Here is an 18,616-nt window from a genome sequence, read left to right on the forward strand (position 1 = left end):
TTCTTGTTTTGTGGGTTATTTTTCTCAACAGATCTGACAGGTTGATTCATTCATTTGCACATTTAGATTTGTTGGTGAAATGTGCTTCTATGCCTTTTCTCAGTTTATACACTATATGCATATAATGCATCATTTTGCTTTTGTAGTATTTTGTGTGGTACTTTTTTCTGTTTTTAGCAACAACAAAAAAAAGGGGGGGGGACATTTAAGTCAGTCTAAGATGATTTTGCACATGGTCTTACTGAGGTAATGTGAAGCAAATATGCATTTATATATGATGCAGTTTTACCCCTACCAGAGTTCCCCCATCTGTTTTTGCACTGTTCTGGGTTGTTTTGTATTAACTTTTTTTTATTTTTTTTTATACTTTAATTCAATGCCTACCTGAAAGACAAATTCTATTATATTTCTCATTTTTATTGTTAAGTTATTTGCCAAATGACATTTAGCATAATACCGTCTTTTTGTGCGATTACAAAAAAAGTGAAATCATTCTGCGTATGTATGTTTTTGTATAAATATTAGGGGTGCAATGATACACACAATTCACGGTTCAGTTCAGTTCGATACTTTGGTTTGATATTTTTTAGATACAAAAAAAATGTTCATGCCTTTTTAATTTGTCATTTATTAAAATTATAAATATATATTTTAACTCAAAAGTACAGTTTTTAAAATAATGTTGCTGAAACAACAAAGTAATAAAAAAAGAAAGAAATATATCTGATTGAGGAATCACTCATCTTTGGAAAAGAGAGTTTATTACAGAGAAATGGCTCTTTCCAAAATAAAAGCTATACTATACGCTTCTTCTGGGCTATATTCTCAGCAGCATATTAAACATGTTGTCATGGTCCTGGGCCGTGTTGGCCCAGTATTCTTAGTTCTCGTATTTTTGTATTCAGTTCCCTGTTTAGGTTCTGTTTCCTGAGTTGCCCTGTTATGTTGTTCCCTGTGTGCTTTCCCTTTGTGACTCTCACCCCCTGTGTGCCCCTCTATGTATTCATGAGCCCTTGTCCCCTTTCGTGTTTTATTCCATGTTTTCCCCAGCCTGTTATGTCTGTGTTCTCACCGTGCTCTCTCCTCCTGTCTGAACCTCTGTGTACTTCCTGTTTGACTCTGCCCGTCTCCCGTCAGTGTTATGTTCACCCCACCCTGTCTCGTTATGGTTATCTGTGTCAGCTGTGTTCCCCGTGTGTTCCCACTTTCCTCGTTAACCCTCTGTGTATTTCTGTCTGCGTCTCCCTCTGTTCGGCGTCGCGTTCTCCCTCATTGCTGTGTGGATTCCCTGTGTCTCCCTACAAGTGTTAGTTTATTGATTCCCAGTTTAGTTGAGTTCTGTATTTCCTATGTTCTGCCTGTCAGCAATAAAGCTGCTTTTGAGTTCATCCCCGTGTTTGTGAATCTTGCGATTGGGTCCTCCTCCCGCCTGCCACACAGCCGATCCATGACACATGTCAGGTCCCCATAAGGAGAATCCTGTGCTAACGGCTGTCTAAATGACTCGGATAAAGTTTGTAGCATGCTTGCTTGTTGTTTTTGTCTGCTTCCACTTGTCTTTGCACTAGAATGATGTCGGAGTAAATGTTCAGTCATATTCGTTGTGTTCCCACTAGTGCTGTCAGCGTTAATCTGAAATGACGTTAACGCCACAACACGGCAAATCTCCGTTAATGAGTTACCGCGGATCGCCCTGTGCGTGGGGCTGGATGGCGTCAACATGTTAACGAGCTAACTGCTCTAACGCACTAGTTCCCACCAATGTTATTGAGCATTGCGTGGCACATCCGACATACTGTTTTACTTTTGTCCATGACGCGCTTACCTTCAGGGTCATAATTCACATGAAGACCAAAATAGTTCCAAAGGCCAGATCTGAATGAGGGTGGGGGAGGTTCAATTTGCCATGTTGCAACGAGCTTAACGTCTGTCTCGCTAGCTTGCGCGGCACTCAGTGGCTCTGCGCTCGACAGTGCAGCCTAGGCGGAGTAGTCGAACGCAGATCCACTGAGCGCTCAACACAGACAGCATCGTCAGAAGAAAAGTTGATAAAATAAATTAAAAATTTTGTATTGTTTGATACATATGCGTACCGAACCGAAAGCACTGTATCGAACGGTTCAATACCGATACAAGTATCATTGCACCCCTAATATATATGTAATTTATGACAGTGGCAATGTGCTGGAAAAGCTTGAACATGGCCCTTGAAAATGCTTAAAAAGGGCTTGAATTTGACCCTGAAAAAAGGTGTATGTAGGAGGGCCAGGAGATTCCTTACTAAATTCCTTGATCCATAAAAAAGGATTTCTGTTCTATTGTAGGACACTGTCTTAACTACAGAAATTGTGTGTCAGGGCATGTATGTTACATGTTAGTTGTGTAACACACACTTCACGATCTGTGCACCGTGATCCTGAACATGTCACTCAGACTAATGTAAAATTTTCTGTTTCTTTCTTTACTGAATAAACTCCAAGAGAGGCAAGTGAGACACAATCCAAAATGCTGTTTTTAGTTGTTAGCATTTTCAATGATGAAGGCACTTGAAAAGTAACACAAAATTAGCTTCCTGTCCGTGTGGGAGTGAGAAGGAGGACCCAATCGCAGACACTGAAGGAGATGTAACTTGGGTTAAATAAAAAGAGAGTCCTTCACAAGAGTACAAAAACAAGGCAAAGCAAACAGGAGCGAAAACTAGCAGAAAACCTAAACTGGGAAAACTAAACTATGATAACTGAGACAAAACTTTGGTAACTATGAAAACAGACATGAACATGATTCTGCCCAGGAACGTATGAGAAACTGTGATGAAGAAAAATGAGAACAAGAAACATGAACACAACCTGAGTGGAATTATGAACTACATGGGACTTCACGTAACATAGTGGGAGGTAACACAGACAACCTGACCAAGACTGAATGAAACCACACAGACTAAATACACAGAAGGGTAATGAGGGAAGTGGAAACACCTGGGGAGACACAGCTGAGACAAATGAAGGTAATGATGCCACAGGGGAAGTAAAACAAAACACATTGAACATGGAGACATCCGGCTCTTCAAAATAAAATAGGAAACACTGAGAACCGTAGACATGACACGCAAGCATGACAAGAAACACATGACATATTAACACAAAAGGTAAGAAAAGACTTATAAATCAGGAATTATAGAAGAAACAAAAACCTAGAAAGAAACTCAACTAAATACTCACCAATAACATAAACACAAAAACTTAACATATTCCCAACATAATAAGAAATCAAAATACAAAATAAACTCAAAATGCTGAGTCACAGACCCAGCCCCTGACACTGCCTTTCTAAAAAAACACAAAAACTTCTCAGAAGTAGGTAAAAGAAGGTTTTGTGAGGTCACAAGGAAGATCTCTTACACTTAACTGCCGTTTTAAACATAAAACATTGGAGCTGCGTAACAGCTAATGGAAAACATTTAACACGTCAACAGTTCAGCAAAAAACCAAAACATATTTTCAACGTTTTAACATAAAGCATAATGAAAATAAATTCAAATGATAAATAAAACGTACAGATGCAGCCAATACAGCCTCCAACATAACTTATTTATTGCCCAGCATAATGCAGATTATTTCAAATATCATCCTCCAAAAGTCCTCGTGTGAAGGAAAACTGCCCTGTTCCCTGCAAAGGTGAGACTGGGTTAGGTGTGCTGCTTGGCGGCTCAGTTATGATGCTGTTGGGTGGAGATGTGCCCACCATGGTATGGTGGCAGGTCAGTACAGTAGGACCAATCTGCCATGACCGCTTTTCCGACGACAGTCCACCGCTTGCCCTATATTTCCCCCCTTTTTGCCTTCAGCTTGGTGGTGATGATGGCCTTTGGTTATGTCCTCCTTGCAATGAGGAAATTCTTGTGACATTTCTGCTCTAAAAAAAAGATTGTGGATTATATCGCCACCTGTTGCTTTGGCATGTTCTTGACAGCGTTTGACTTCATTTTTGGCGTTTACATGTGGACAGTTATTTTTTCACCCGTGTACCATAGACTTCCAAAGAGAAGGCTGGGATTTGCCATCCTTTGCATTCCCTGTTGGTGGGAGAAGGGCAGGCTGTGTCGTGCCTATAGGGGCCCTCCCTAGTAGTGGAAAATTCTTGTTTCTACTAGAATTGTCCAACATCTTTTGCTTTCGTAAGCCATTTCTTCAGTTGGAAGAAACTACGTAGATTAATTAAATCATTAATTAAATCAGAAGCCTTCCTAAACATGTGGCCCACAGTAGTGATGGGATTTCCGGCTCTTTTTAGAGAACCGGCTCTTTCGGCTCCGAACCAGCTCTTCAGGTTGTTTTGTTGCTTTAATTAATTTATTATTAACAATAATATAAAGGAGTTACTAATGTAAAAAAAAGAAGTTGTTTTATTTATATATGTTTATATATAAATTAGAGATGGACCGATCCGATATTACGTATCGGTCCGATACTGACCTAAATTACTGGATCGGATATCGGAGAAAAATAAAAAATGTAATCCGATCCATTAAATATCACGAAAGCACCTCACAAAACTTGCAACACGCCGTAACTCACCTCAGAACGTTAGCACGTCGGAGCAGTATGCATCACGTGATAGAGCGGCTGTGGCATGCGGGACCTGTCGGTGGTCTGGATAGCATGTGGAGCTTCGCTAGCAACCCGGCATTTCATCTCCGACAAAGTTATCCCGAGAGAAGTAAAGCAAGTGTGTAAGTCCATCTCTGAATGTTTGTAAAGCATTCCTGCGTTAAGCTTAACAAGCGACTGCCTCTCCTGCTGCTACTTCAATCATGAAACTGCTTAACGATCAGCTGATCGGCTTTTCTGTCGCGAGTCCGTGTCTCTAGTTTGCTTTTGGCCCACTTTGCACCAGAAAGAGGAAACCAGCGGCTGAACAACAGCAGCACGTTTAAGCTTGATCAGCTGTTGTTAGAATGTATTTAATATTACTTTCTACTCGTGGATCTTTTTCTACAGCTGACGCTGGTAACTGTGCAGGGGCGGATGTAGCAAAGTTTAGCCAGGGGGGCCGATAGGGCATTAACAGGGAAAAGGGGGCACAAAGACATACTTTTCTTTCTTATTCTCATTTCAAATGTCGAGCTTTTAATAAATAATTATCTGACACCCAAAGTTTTAATTTGATGTAAAATGAATAGAAGTCAATTACTGTATATAGTAACTATTAAGTCTAATATATATACCCTAGTAAGCTATAGTACTTTTTCCTTTGGGAAGGTACCATCTGTGCAGTCTGCAATTTTGTTGAAGAAAGATGTTGAATCTATTTAATATTTCTTGAAAAATAATTGATTTCTGTGCATTTTTTTCACACTGCATCAAATTAAGGTTGATTACGTTGATTAAGCATCATGAGGTGGAGCGTGAGGGGTGGTTCCCTATTTTTTATTCATTTATTTTTGTTGTTGCTGGGAGTTGGAACCCTATTAGTTAGGTTGCTTAATATTTATGCTAAGTACTCTTTAAAATACCAGAATAGGGAGGATGGTGTAGGTTTAAGTTTATTAGATTGATCAGTATTGCTGAACTATGAAATATTTTTTTTTGCATACAGGTATAACAGAATAGCTTTAGTGTCGTTGTTGTTTTAAACTTGAGTATGAACTTATACAAAATGCAGCAAGATATTTAAAAAACAGTTTTGTTGATTAAAAAACACTATATCGGATTCATATCGGTATCGGCAGATATCCAAATTTATGATATCGGTATCGGACATAAAAAAGTGGTATCGTGCCATCTCTAATATAAATATATGCGGTGGCCCCTAGAGACAAAGCATGTACAAACTCCAAAACACATTTCTAGCATGAACTGAACTTCCAAAACAGAGCTACCTAGATCACTTAAATGACACAATTGAAAGCATATGTGTATTGTTTGTGTATTTATACACAAGCACTCATATATATTCTTCTTCTTTAGCTCTCAGCGAAGGCGGTCGCACTTTTCTCCTCTCCTCCTCACCCTTATCTTCCCTGCTTAGCCTCTATGTCCTTGTCTTGTCTTGTGTGCATTACTTTCCCTGGAATAGCCTCCCACTGTCGTTCTCTAAAACCTAAAAGAGAATTATGGATTTGATCAACTGGTCTCTGAATGCTATTGACACCCTTTTCTCAACGAGAAATCTGGGCTCGGGAGAGTTTGAGTGCCCTGGAGGGACTTTCCCTGCCGGATACACGATGGACGGGTGGCAGAACTGGAGGATCATGTGCCTGGCGGGACTGTCGATCGAGGACGCTGAAGATATCTATCTATTCGGAACCATGATAACAGGGTTCATGCTGATCGGAGTTGGCTTAGCCCTGGTTTATCGGAGAAATAAGAGAGCGGAACCGGCTGTTCAAACCCCCCCAAGGCTGCCCGCTGGAATCGAAATGGAACGAGGCGCGACCTCTCACAACGAACGTAATATGGTCAACACCTTGGAGACGCTTGCAGCTGCTGTGAAGGCTCAAAACAACACCATTGAGCGTATGAGGGGAAACATCAGAGAGAGGCCTGCTCAAAATGAGACCTTTGAGCGACAGTTGGAAAACATCGTGGAACGGATCACTGCAGTTGTGAGGTCTCAGAATCAAAAGAACAATAACACCATGGAACAGAAGTTTGATACCATCATGGAGAGGCTCGCGACTCTCCAACGGGAGATCGAGTGTTAAAGAGCAGCCTGAAAAATTCTCCTGGGCTGCTCGCATGGAAATTAACAAAAGCAACATAAACATTGCGGATCCCCATCACGGCGCCAGCTGCAGGCCCAAGGCTGGAGCCGAACAATCACTCCCTGATAATGACTGTGTTACGGCTATTCTTCCCATCCCATGCAAGGACACCTGGATTGGCTGGAGGACTGTTTACTTAGCCTGATAGGCCGAAGGACACTGTCTCAGCTAAACTATGGACACACACACTTACACTGATAAGCACTCACTCATCCCCCCTCCCTTTCCAACGCCTTCGATGCTTGTGCCCTGCCGGGGAAGATAGCAGTCAACTGGACCAGCACAGATGCTGCAGGACTGGATGCGCTGTCTACACCGGCTCTCTCTTACCCTTTACCCGCCCCTGTTGCTTGTCTTGTGTTTCTATGGTGTATTGATAGTCATGTGCTTTTGTGCTGAGGTGTTTTTTCTGTTATCAAACTGTTCTCCCACTAGGAGCTCAGTCTGAGTGGAGTTTTTTTTCTCCTCCTCTTACCTCATGTAGTGTATTTTCGTTGTTTTTTCCTATCAGCCTACCTTTCTGACATGTCTGCCCAATGTGATGTTTGTGTAAAGTTGGTCAGAAGGTTCCTTTGTAAGTGCGCATGCGCCATTAGCGTGCTGCCTGCTGTAACCCTAATTTCCCTCGGGATGAATAAAGTATTCTGATTGTTATATTCAAATAATTAAAAAAAATGTTCATTTACCTGTTACTACCACACACCAAATCCGGTCGTTGGTACTTCCTGGCTTGTGTAGCCACTAGGTAACAAAGCTCAACACTGCACCCAGCATCCTAGAGCACTTCTGTTGTATTTTGTACGTGTTTTGAGTTTTTATGTGCTTCTGAGTTTTTACGTGTTTTGGAGTTTTTACGTGTTTTGCAGTTTTTACGTGCTTTGGAGTTTGTACATGCTTTGTCTCTAGGGGCCACCGTAAATATACTTTTATTTATTCACTCCACATAAAATGTAATAAATAAATCATATAATACAAAAACCAACTATTCACGGTTCAACTTTTAACTATTTAAATTTTCAGCTTTTTCCTTTGAAACACATTTAAAGTGAAACAACACAAAACACTGCAAATCACAACACAATTAAATATAAATTAAAATATGAAAACAAAAAGAACATGCATATTCTCTGTCATATGGGCCTGCATGAATAAACTTTCTGAATCCTTTATCATCTGCAACTGAAAATAGTTGTGCATGATTACTATACCTTTCTAATGTGACGTTGTTGTCCCTGGCTCTCTTTCTCTGTCTCTCCCTTATGGGCAGAAATCTGTGCCATCAGAAACTGAATTTGAATAAGTTAAATTTGAATTTGAATCGCTCAGGTTGAATCTGAATTGTAACTTGAATAAATGATTTTGAAAACTGAATTTGAATTAGTCTAATTTGAAATTGAATTTATGGTTTGAAAATGATCATTACTAAATTGAAATTGAATTTTATATTTTGAAAATGAATTGATTTGCTTTGAAACTGCATTTTATCCTTTAAAAATTCAGCTCTCGAATAATTTCAGTTTCACTTCTCACCATTCAGTTTCAGTTCTACAATTCAATTTCAGTTCCAAAATCCAGTTTTTTGGAACTTACATCCGGTTCCGGTTCAAGCGCAGATTAATAGAACTACATTTTACTAGCGGACCGAAAGTGTTACCGACGGGAATCTACAGCGTCTTGAGCTGAATTAAGACTTCAGAAGTCATTCGTCATGTCGAATGACCAGCGGATAAACTCTCAGGTTGGTAATAAATGTATTACATGTATAAGAACAAGCGTCATGTTAACTAATGATAGCCGTACGGTAACTTTTATGCTTATTGTAGCTGCTAGCTAAAAACGCTAATTTAGCGTAGTTTGCCCTGAATTCAGCTTTGACAAACAAATATGATCAACTGTTTCTAGTAGAATTCCAAAGTTGTCATCTTGTACCCTCTCAGAGTACCCCCTCTGTATGCTTGCAGAGACCCCTACAGTAGGGAAACATGCAAAACGGTGCCCAAACCTTTGTATTTTAGCTTTATTTATGTCTTACACAGCATCCCAACTCTTTAGCTAACTTAATAACTTTAGCTAAAGTGAATAGTTAGTCTAATTCATTAGTGCAGCATTACTGGATCATCTCTGTTTGAAGTGATATAATATGATATATATATGATATAATATGATATACAACTACCACTGTGTTTAACTACCATAATAATTCTTAGGGTACTGAGTGCATGCTTAATTAGATTTTTTTTTTTTTTTTTAAAACATACTGCTCCATTACTATGTTAGAACTGAAACTGAATGGTGAGAAGTGAAACTGAAATTATTCGAGAGCTGAATTTTTAAAGGATAAAATGCAGTTTCAAAGCAAATCAATTCATTTTCAAAATATAAAATTCAATTTCAATTTAGTGATGATCATTTTCAAACCATAAATTCAATTTCAAATTAGACTAATTCAAATTCAGTTTTCAAAAGCATTTATTCAAGTTACAATTCAGATTCAATCTGAGCAATTCAAATTCAAATTGAACTTATTCAAATTCAGTTTCTGATGGCACAGATTTCTGCCCATACTCCCTCCCCGCTCTGTTCCTGTGCAAATCTAACTACCGCCCCTCCCCCTTCTTCCCAGCGCAAAGCACAAGGCTGGCATGCAGAAAAAAAGTGTGAGGGAGAGGGTGAGAGAAGGGGGGAAAAAAACACAGCTAGCGATAAGGAGCTGTTTCGCGTCGTTCACGTCAAAGACCCGGCTCTAAGAGCCGTTTCGTTCGCGACCGACACATCACTAGTGTGTTAGCCCAACTATTAGCCTAAAAATCAGTATTATATGAATCATGAGATTAAAACACACTTAAGTTGCTCTCTCTTGGTTCATCATCCAAAATGGCCAAAGGCTGATGTCTGTTTATTCGTCCCTACTTATCGTTGGTGCAGTCTATTATTCATGTCAGACTTCTCTGTGGATTTCATTTTCTGCTAACATAGTAACTGCAACCTTTTGTTCATTGTACTCCTGTATTGTCAGACAAAGTGAGTGTTTAAAACACATAGCCTCAAGCTATTTCCCTGCAATCTCACACGCTTTATCACCTAAACAAAGCTAAACACAGGTCCAAAGTTTTGTAACCAAATAAAGGGTCTGGGGGAGTTACATTTGTTACAGTTCTAAACTGCACCCTCTGATGAAGATTAGTCTCAAGAAAAGTTGGATATTGTTGAAAAAAAAACAACAACTCTCCATTTAAAATCTCTAATGCTGTGATGATCAATGGTATTGCTATAGATGATAAGAAAGTGGGAGAAATTACAGATTTTCTTAAAAGGTTTCGCTCCACTAATAGGATCATATTAGTAGATGAGCAAACCTCTAAACTGCATAGACAGGCAGTTGATATAGTAGTACCCATTCCATCCTCCCTAAACTTAAAAACCTAGCTAAGGTAATTGGCAGGGATTATGTTCTCAAGGACATTATGGCCCAAATCAGTGAGTCATCCACAAATCTTTTGCCTTCCACAGCCAAGTTACTACCTGATTTAACTGAGACCCACCCCACTAAATCCCGTGTTAGAGTTGACTCCCAGAAAGTACCACTTAAATCACTTGGTGAAGTTCAGATCGCTCCAGCAATACACGTGATCTCAGTCCATCAGAGTGAAGCATGTAGTGGAGGAACACATTGTAAAAAGGAAATACGGTACACTGCAGATTCAATCTTCGCAGAGGCTGCATCTGCAGGCTGCAAAATCCCTAAACTGAATCCTGAACCATACTTTAACATCTGGTGCTCCAGTGCTGAACTGATCAGCACTGATGTGGTCCTTCCATATCAAGCATCAGAGGTTGAGGAGAATTCTTAAAAACCTTTTATCTCCAGCAGTTGATGTATTAAAACATTTAAGCTTCAGTAGCTTACTTGCTATATTTCCACTTACCCAAATCTGATTATGGAAGGAGCCATTCAGCAATGGCTCCATTGACACAGTAACTACTGTTTTATATTCTGGAGCTCCACATGAAAGTAAGGAGAAGAAAGACAGGCTGCAGAGCTAGAGTGAAGTCTTGGGAAAACCTTCCATATCATATGTCATTACGCGAAATCTAAGATCTCTGTCCGATAAGATGGAAGAGCTAACAACATTAACCAGTCCGCACAAGACGTATTTCGCATCGTCACAGCAAAATCTCCAGTGTTAAATTAACACTGGAGAGTGTCTATATGGGTCCACACCTCTGAGTGTTAAATACAACACTGTTGAGTGTTAAATTAACACTTTTGACAGTGTTATATGTTTAAAAGTAACCTAGTCAGTTTTGAAGATTAACAATGGCTAACACTGAGCAGTGCTGATTTTCTAACACTGGAAAATAACTCAATGTTAGAAATATTCCAGTGTTAGAAAATCAGCACTGCTCAGTGTTAGCCATTTTTAACACTCAACAGTGTTGTATTTAACACTCAGAGGTGTGGACCAATATAGACAATCTCTAGTGTTAATTTAACACTGGAGATTTTGCTGTGTTGTGCTTCTCAGAGAAGTGGGTGAATTAATTCGTTCTGGACTCAAAAAGCAAAGGAGACTGGCAAAAGGAAGGAATTTCTACTGGAATGCCACCTCGGGTCAGATTTTCATCTTGGAAGATGCTGACTGGTTGACAGGTGTGCAGCAATAAGGAAAGTGAAGGAAGTGACAGTTGATACTTTCATTGTTTTTAACACTCTTTTTCACTTCAGGTCTTTGTAAGTTATAACGCTCTTATCTGCAGCTGGCGATGGGCCAACAGCAGCACACGAAAGAGTGGCCCACAGACTCGCTGTACCAAATATTTTGAACACTGCCTCACTGTGGCAATACGGCTCTATGGAGGCAGGCAGGCCATCCCCAAGCTGCCAAAAACAGTGAATGTGCTAGACAAAGAGAAAGGAAGTGACACCTACAAGAGAAAATTGGAGGAGTGGCTTAAGGGAATAATGCAAGGACATTCTGGAGGGGTCTGAAAACAATCACCGGCCAAGACAAAGCCAGCAGAAGGTGCCCAGAATATGATGGAAGGTAGTGGGCTAACCAACAAAACTGAGTGTTTAAAACAATGAAAAGTGATCCGTGGTTTTCATGCTGTATTTTTTCTCTCTTCTTCTGTTCCTGGTAAACTCCACAGTTGCTTCGTTCCCTATTCTGACCCACTTGTCAACCAGTCAGCATCTGGCCCATGCATATGTCATCCATATCCAGTGACATGCAGCTGAGATTTGGGATGATTAATGGTCAATGAAAAATTGTTATCCAAACGGAAGTACGTGCAAAGACACAAATTTAAAATACAGTCACTTTAACGAAACAAACTGCACCATAATCTGGTTTATAGTTTTCAAAAGATGTGTACGTCTATGACATTTGCGCAATATTTCATCACTGTATGTGTATATACACATAGTGCGTATGTGCTAATGATAATGATAATGATAATGCTAGGTAAGTGAGCACTTTATGTGTATACAGTCTGTACAAAGACGTGGTTTGCAAGTTTAACTTGGACTTGTTGCTGATGTTGTGGGCAGAATACGTAGTCTTGATAAACCCAAAACATGATGGATCTGAATACTTGAGAAATTTATGATCACAAAGCATATGTGCCATAAGACAACTTATTGTAGAAACAATGGTAAAAGCATATGTGAATAAATTTGCTGAATAACCCTTTACAACTTTACATCAATAATCCTTGATGTTGAAAATAAAAGCCTCCATCAAGATTTTCACTTGATGCGATATTTAGATTGACATTTAGATTATGTTTAAAGTTGATTTGGTTAAACGTTTTCAAATGTCGTTCAATTATGTTCAAATGTTAAATTTCACATTGCTTTCTCTTGTCCTTAATGGAAAATGAAAAACATGCTGTAAAAATAAGACTTATTATTAAGCATCCAATTTCAACCTACCCCTGTATTCTTAAAGGTGTAAATTGGACTTCTGTACTATTAAGTTAAACATTTGCATTGATTAAATATGCTGATGTCATTGCTGAAAGACCCAGCGTACACAGAGGAGCTCAGGTGAGAGGCACATATTCATTTTTAATAGAATTACCTTTACCTATACTGTAACTTCATGAGTGCTGCAATGCTGCTTTGCTCTCCTTATACAGTTCCTACCTTCTCCTGCATTATAGGCGAGGATGGAACGAGTTCTGGTCTGTTTGCCCTCTGTGTTCTTTCCAGAGCAGGTGTGGGAGCAGAGAGACCAGGAGCTCCAGGGGCTCAAGGCACAGTCCTTAGGGCAAGGCACCTCGCAGATAAATGGCATAGGAAGGATGGCATCCTGGCAGAGTTGTCGATCCACATGTTCACCTGGGTGAATACAAAGAGAATTAAGGTACTGTGCCAAATTTAAAATGTGTTATAAAGTTAAAAGATAATAATAACATTCATTAAATTAAACAGGGCTAAGAAAGCAACATCAAATTTCCTTCAAAAAGTCACTTTAAAATAAAGGCTGTGAGTGTGAAATGTTGCTTTTCTTGGTGGGACTGCCAAAATGACTAAAGGGAAAATTGCACTTTCTAATGTGGTAACTAATGTAACTAATGACCAACATTGTAAATTCTTTTGCATCACAGTTTTATTGCCTTAAATTAAAAAACTGAAATAAACAGCAACAATAGATAATTTCTGGCGCCACTCCGAGCTGGCAGCCAGTATTAGTAGCTCCGGCCTGACCGAGTCCTTTTTTCTCTTTCTTTGTTGTTTCGTGTTCTTGTTTTTATATTGTGGACTGTACTACTCCACATTCGACCTCCGAATTTTATGGACAATTGTGTTTTTTATCATATTTTTTACGGCATCTGTGTCCGGAGAGTGCGTGGAGGTGTTAGCCCTCGGGGTCTCCACTGTTCTGCCTACCGCCGAGCGAGCCAACATCCCCCGCGAGGTGAGGAGGAAGAGACGCGGCACTCGGGCGGGGATCAAGCATCGCAGTAAGGTTAGGAGGTACCGGCCAGTGATTCCATCGGGTATTATGGGGAAAGTGAGATCTCTCCCCAATAAAGTGGATGAACTGCCGGCTCTAACCCGACATCAGAGGAGCTACAGGGAGTGCAGCGTGATGTGCTTCACAGAGTCGTGACTAACCGCGCTAACTCCGGACTCACACGTAAACATTCCATCTGATCCGGGCCAACAGAACAACGGAGAGTGGTATGAAGAGAGGAGGGGGCCTGGCTGTGTTTGTGAACGATAGATGGTGTAACGCTGGGCATTTATCTATCAAAGAGATGCTAAGCTGACCTCCTATTTGGTCTCCCTAAAAGGTCCCTTCATAAACTCCAACTTCTTCAAAATTCTGCAGCTCAAGTCATAACTTGCACTCCGTTAAGAGCTCATATTACCCCAGTTCTTCAGCAGCTTCACTGGTTGCCCGTAGAAGCCAGGATAAATTTTAAAATCTTACTTGTGTATCCATAAATCTGCTCCTTCATATTTGTGTGACCTGCTCACTGTTTCCCGCCCTCTCAGATCATCATCTGCTATTCATCTTACTGTTCCATCCTCACGCCTTGTTGCTATGGGGAACAGAGCTTTCAGTCGCTCTGCTCCTCGGCTCTGGAACTCTCTTCCTCCAGCCATAAGAAATATTGACTCCCTTTCCATATTTAAGACACAGCTCAAAACACATCTGTTTAAACTGGCTTATTCGCTTTAATGCTGATTTTATCTGTTGTCAAGCTCTGTTTTGCCATTTTAACTTATTTTATATATTTTATGACTATTGCTCCTTTTATTAATTTTGTTCTTTGTAAGGTGACCAAATAAAATGTATTATTATGATTTATTATTATTAAGCTGCTAGCGGTTAGCATGAGATCGTACTATCTACCGCGAGAGTTTCCACACGTCATTATGATAGCTGTGCATGCCCCGCCCTCTGCTAACGCTGCAGCAGCCTGTGAGGTCCTGCACACTGTAACCAGCAGACTCCAAACACAGCACCCTTAGGCCCTTTTCCTGCTCTCTGGAGGCTTAAATCACATCTCCCTGTCGTCCACTCTCCCCACCTTCACCCAGTACGTCACCTGCCACACCAGAGACAATAAAACATTGGACTTATTGTATGCCAACACCAAGGAGGCATACAGCTCATCACCTCTCCCTCCCCTGGTTCATCTCCAGCCTGTGTATAATCAGGGGTGCACATAAGACCTGCAGGGACACCGGCCCTCGTGGACTGGGATTGGGGACCCCTGCCATAACAGAATAACACAACCAGATAAAGGACCGAGCAGACAAGGAATTTTACGAGCGGCAAATAGTTCATCACATAGCATGAGTGTTTCTGCGGAGGGACTCGCCTGACCATAAGTCCCCCAATGGAAAGTGTGGTGGTGGGGTACGCCATGTCTCCCAACTGCCTGGTGCACATCACCACTCCTCACCTATAATTAGAGTTGGTGGGTTTAGCACACAGGCAGCAAGCCACCCACTTGTCACAGCGATTGCTAGCTACCTGCCTGAGACTGTGCTGTCCTTAAAGTGGAAGTGTGGGCCTTGTCGATGCCCATCGTCATTGTTGCAGCACTGGCAGTCCTACACCCAAGCCTTGTCGCTGCAGCAGCTCGGCACAAATGCCTTGACACTGCAACAGCAGCAGTCACCACCCAGCACATCATCAGTCTTTCCACCTGGATCAGTCAACATCGGGACCGCACCCAATTCCTATGGCTAGGACAAGGGCTGCCTGGATAAGCCAACACTGGGCCCAAGCCAGAGAGTGATTCCCTATCCACTAGAGATTGAACATGAGCAGAGACTAAGCACACTACATCCATTCCAGTTTCAAGGCTGAGGGCGGTCAGGCCCCAGCCACAGCCTCCAGAGTTAGCCAGTATTGGCTGTGCAGGACACGAAGGCCTTCTTCTTCTGCTTGTCCATCCACCCTTTAATTCTACAGTTTTGACTTTTAAATTTGTTTTGTTCTACAGCAACTTGCTCTGTTTATACTATCTCTTTCTCTATGTGTGTGTTTAAAAGATTGTAATGCTATGTTCTAAAGCTGTAAGACTCCAGAGAACCACAGAGGAGAGTCATGGCAAAAGTGGCGAACTTTCCCTGGAATTGCCGGCCGATCAAATTTAGCCCAAGAGAGTAGCGATGACTCATTCAAGAGGTCACAAAAGACCACAGAACAACATCCAAAGGACTGCAAGCCTCACTTGCCTCAGTTAAGGTCAGTGTTCATAACTCCACCATAAGAAAGAGACTGGGCATCAACAGCCTGCATGGCGAGTTCCAAGACGAAAAACACTGCTGAGTAAAAAGAACAAAAAGGCTCGTCTCAGTTTTGCTAGAAAAGATCTTGACAATCCCTAAGTCTTTTGGGAAAATACTCTTTGGACTGATGAGACAAAAGTCAAACTTTTTGAAAGGTTCGTGTCCCGTTACATCTGGTGTAAAAGCAACACAGCATTTCAGAAACGGAGCATCATACCAACAGTAAAATATGGTGGTGATAATGTGATGGTCTGAGGCTGTTTCACTGCCTGGTACACTTTCTGTGGTAATGGAACCATAACTTCTACTGTCTATGGAAAGAGAATGTCCAGCCATGTGTTTGTGACTACAAGCTGAAGCACACTTGGGTTCTGATCCAAAACACACCTGCAAGTCCACCTCTGAATGGCTAAAGAAAAACAAAATGAAGACTCAGGAGTGACTTAGTCAAAGTCCTGACCTGAATCTGACTGAGATGCTCTGGGATGAGCGATTCATGCTCAACCCTCCAACATGGCTGAATTACACCAATTCTGCAAAGACGAGTGGGACAGAATTCATCCACAGCGCTGTAAAAGATTCATTGCCAGTTATTGCAAATCTTGACTGGAGTTGTTGCTGCTAAGGGTGGCCAAACCAGTTTTGGAGATAAAATATCTGTATTTCAGGTTCGGGACCATGCCTACAAACACACCCCTTCTGGTTCTTATCTGTAGGAGCTGCTATCAGTCCCCTCCGAGGCCTTCCCCAAACCAGAGCTCAATTCATGTTTAAGCCATTCACCTTTATCTACTAAAAACACTGTCAAACCTAAAACATACAGGACATGGGCCCAGGTAATGAAATTAGATTTAGGGGCAATCCCTTTTTCACACAGGGTCATGTCATCCCCTTAATAATAAACACCTTCTTTTAGAAACAGCATTTTGTATTTAACTAGTAACAAACAAAACCCGAAACCATAACTCACAGAACAACATGCAGGAAAAAACATAAGGAGGTGACATAGGGGATGAGGAGTGGAGAATGAAGCGCAGAGAGACACAGATATTCACCAAGTTACACAGACAGTGCAAGGACAAACAGAGGCAAACACACACTATAAATACACACCAGGTAATGAGGAAATGACACGCAGGGGTGGAGACAGCTGAAACTAATGGCATAACGAGACACAGACCTTCAAAGTAAAACAGGAAACTCACAAACTGTTTTGCACCACAAACTCCGGGACATGAACAGAGCACAGGGGAGAAGAACACAGGTAGGAACAATAAAACACTAAACACCAGAACCAAAACCCGAAGAACTAAGAAAACAAGAATTAACCCGAAACATAAGATGCCACCGATAATAAACACAAAACACTGGGTCTAACAACCCAGGACCATGACACAGTTCGACTACAACAACAATAGACCACAAACTCAGAATCCCAAGATTCTGCCTCCTCAGGCAAGAAGCTGACGAGCATAAAATGCAAAACTGCAAAACTACCAGACTGAGAAGCAGCTTAATTCCAGAAGCTGTGAGACTTCTCAATGCATAAATGGAGAAAAACTGATATTGCAGCACCTTAACCACTACTGACACTTACTGACACCATCACTTTATCACTGCTGGTCATCAAGGCCTTTTGCTGCTAAAGTAGTTATACCTACATTCTATATCCAGACTCCATACTGGTACTCAGGTTGTTGCACTCTATTTATCGTATTATTTTATTACTTGTTATTCTGTTTTCTTAACCCCCCCCCCCAAACTATTTATTTATTACTTTTGAAAAAATAATTCTGTTTCTTCGTTATTCTCTTTCTTTTTTCTTTTCGCTCCGGGACCGTGTGTACATAATTTTGTTCACCTCATGTAAACATGTGATGCAAATGACAAGAAAGCTCCTTGAATCATTGAATCCTTATGTCTGTGTAAGTGAGAGGAAAATCCCTGAGGCAAAGTAGCTATACACTCACACTAGAACATGATGAAATTGGTCATAACAGCACAAACAATAGGGAAATCTACATTAAATACAGTAAATACAGTGTTGGGCAAGGAGCATATTGAGATTAACCAGGATAGAGGACAAGAATCTCTGCATCAGTCAAAGTGAAAAGACTGACCTACATCACACTGACTACAACCTAAAAAAATGATTCATTTACATCATCGATGTAGTGTGTCTCATTGCCAAACAATTCTAAACCACTGAGACTTTTACTTTAAACATATGCATTTCTAAAATGATGCTATCTTTTGATTGTGAAAAACACACAGAGATGTGAATGGGACGGCAGACTACGATAAAATCATCGATGGACTACTTAGAAATAAATAATCATCCTAAAAGGTGTAAGAAACATCCCAGCACAGGTGCCACACAGCCTCCTAAAGTATGATGTACATAACACATTATCACCCACCCTTAGGCGAGCTTTCACAGCAGCTTTAAAGGCACGTGCATCATGATGAGTGGATGTCTATCAACAAATTTATAAGCCACTGTCCAATTTTCCATTATCAAGATAAAATTCACTCATGCTCACATCTTACTCCTTATTGTGCTTCTATCTGTGTGACATGCCTAGTGTGAAATG

The 18,616-nt window shown here is 40.8% G+C and overlaps 1 protein-coding gene across 1 annotated transcript in view; it reads right to left on the reverse strand.

Annotated features, from left to right (window-relative positions):
• The window catches only part of LOC146644401 (thrombospondin type-1 domain-containing protein 7A-like), a 214,261-nt gene that overhangs the window by 110,158 nt on the left and 85,487 nt on the right, over window positions 1–18,616 (reverse strand). Inside the window, exon 7 of the mRNA XM_085395316.1 lies at window positions 12,912–13,106. Coding sequence (XP_085251442.1) covers window positions 12,912–13,106 — 195 coding nt within the window. The remainder of the gene's footprint in view (window positions 1–12,911; window positions 13,107–18,616) is intronic.

Source organism: Rhamphochromis longiceps, linkage group LG22 (assembly GCF_057381845.1).
Source record: "Rhamphochromis longiceps isolate RC_006_pf linkage group LG22, R_longiceps_female_GT1.1, whole genome shotgun sequence".
Classification (NCBI taxonomy): domain Eukaryota; kingdom Metazoa; phylum Chordata; class Actinopteri; order Cichliformes; family Cichlidae; genus Rhamphochromis; species Rhamphochromis longiceps.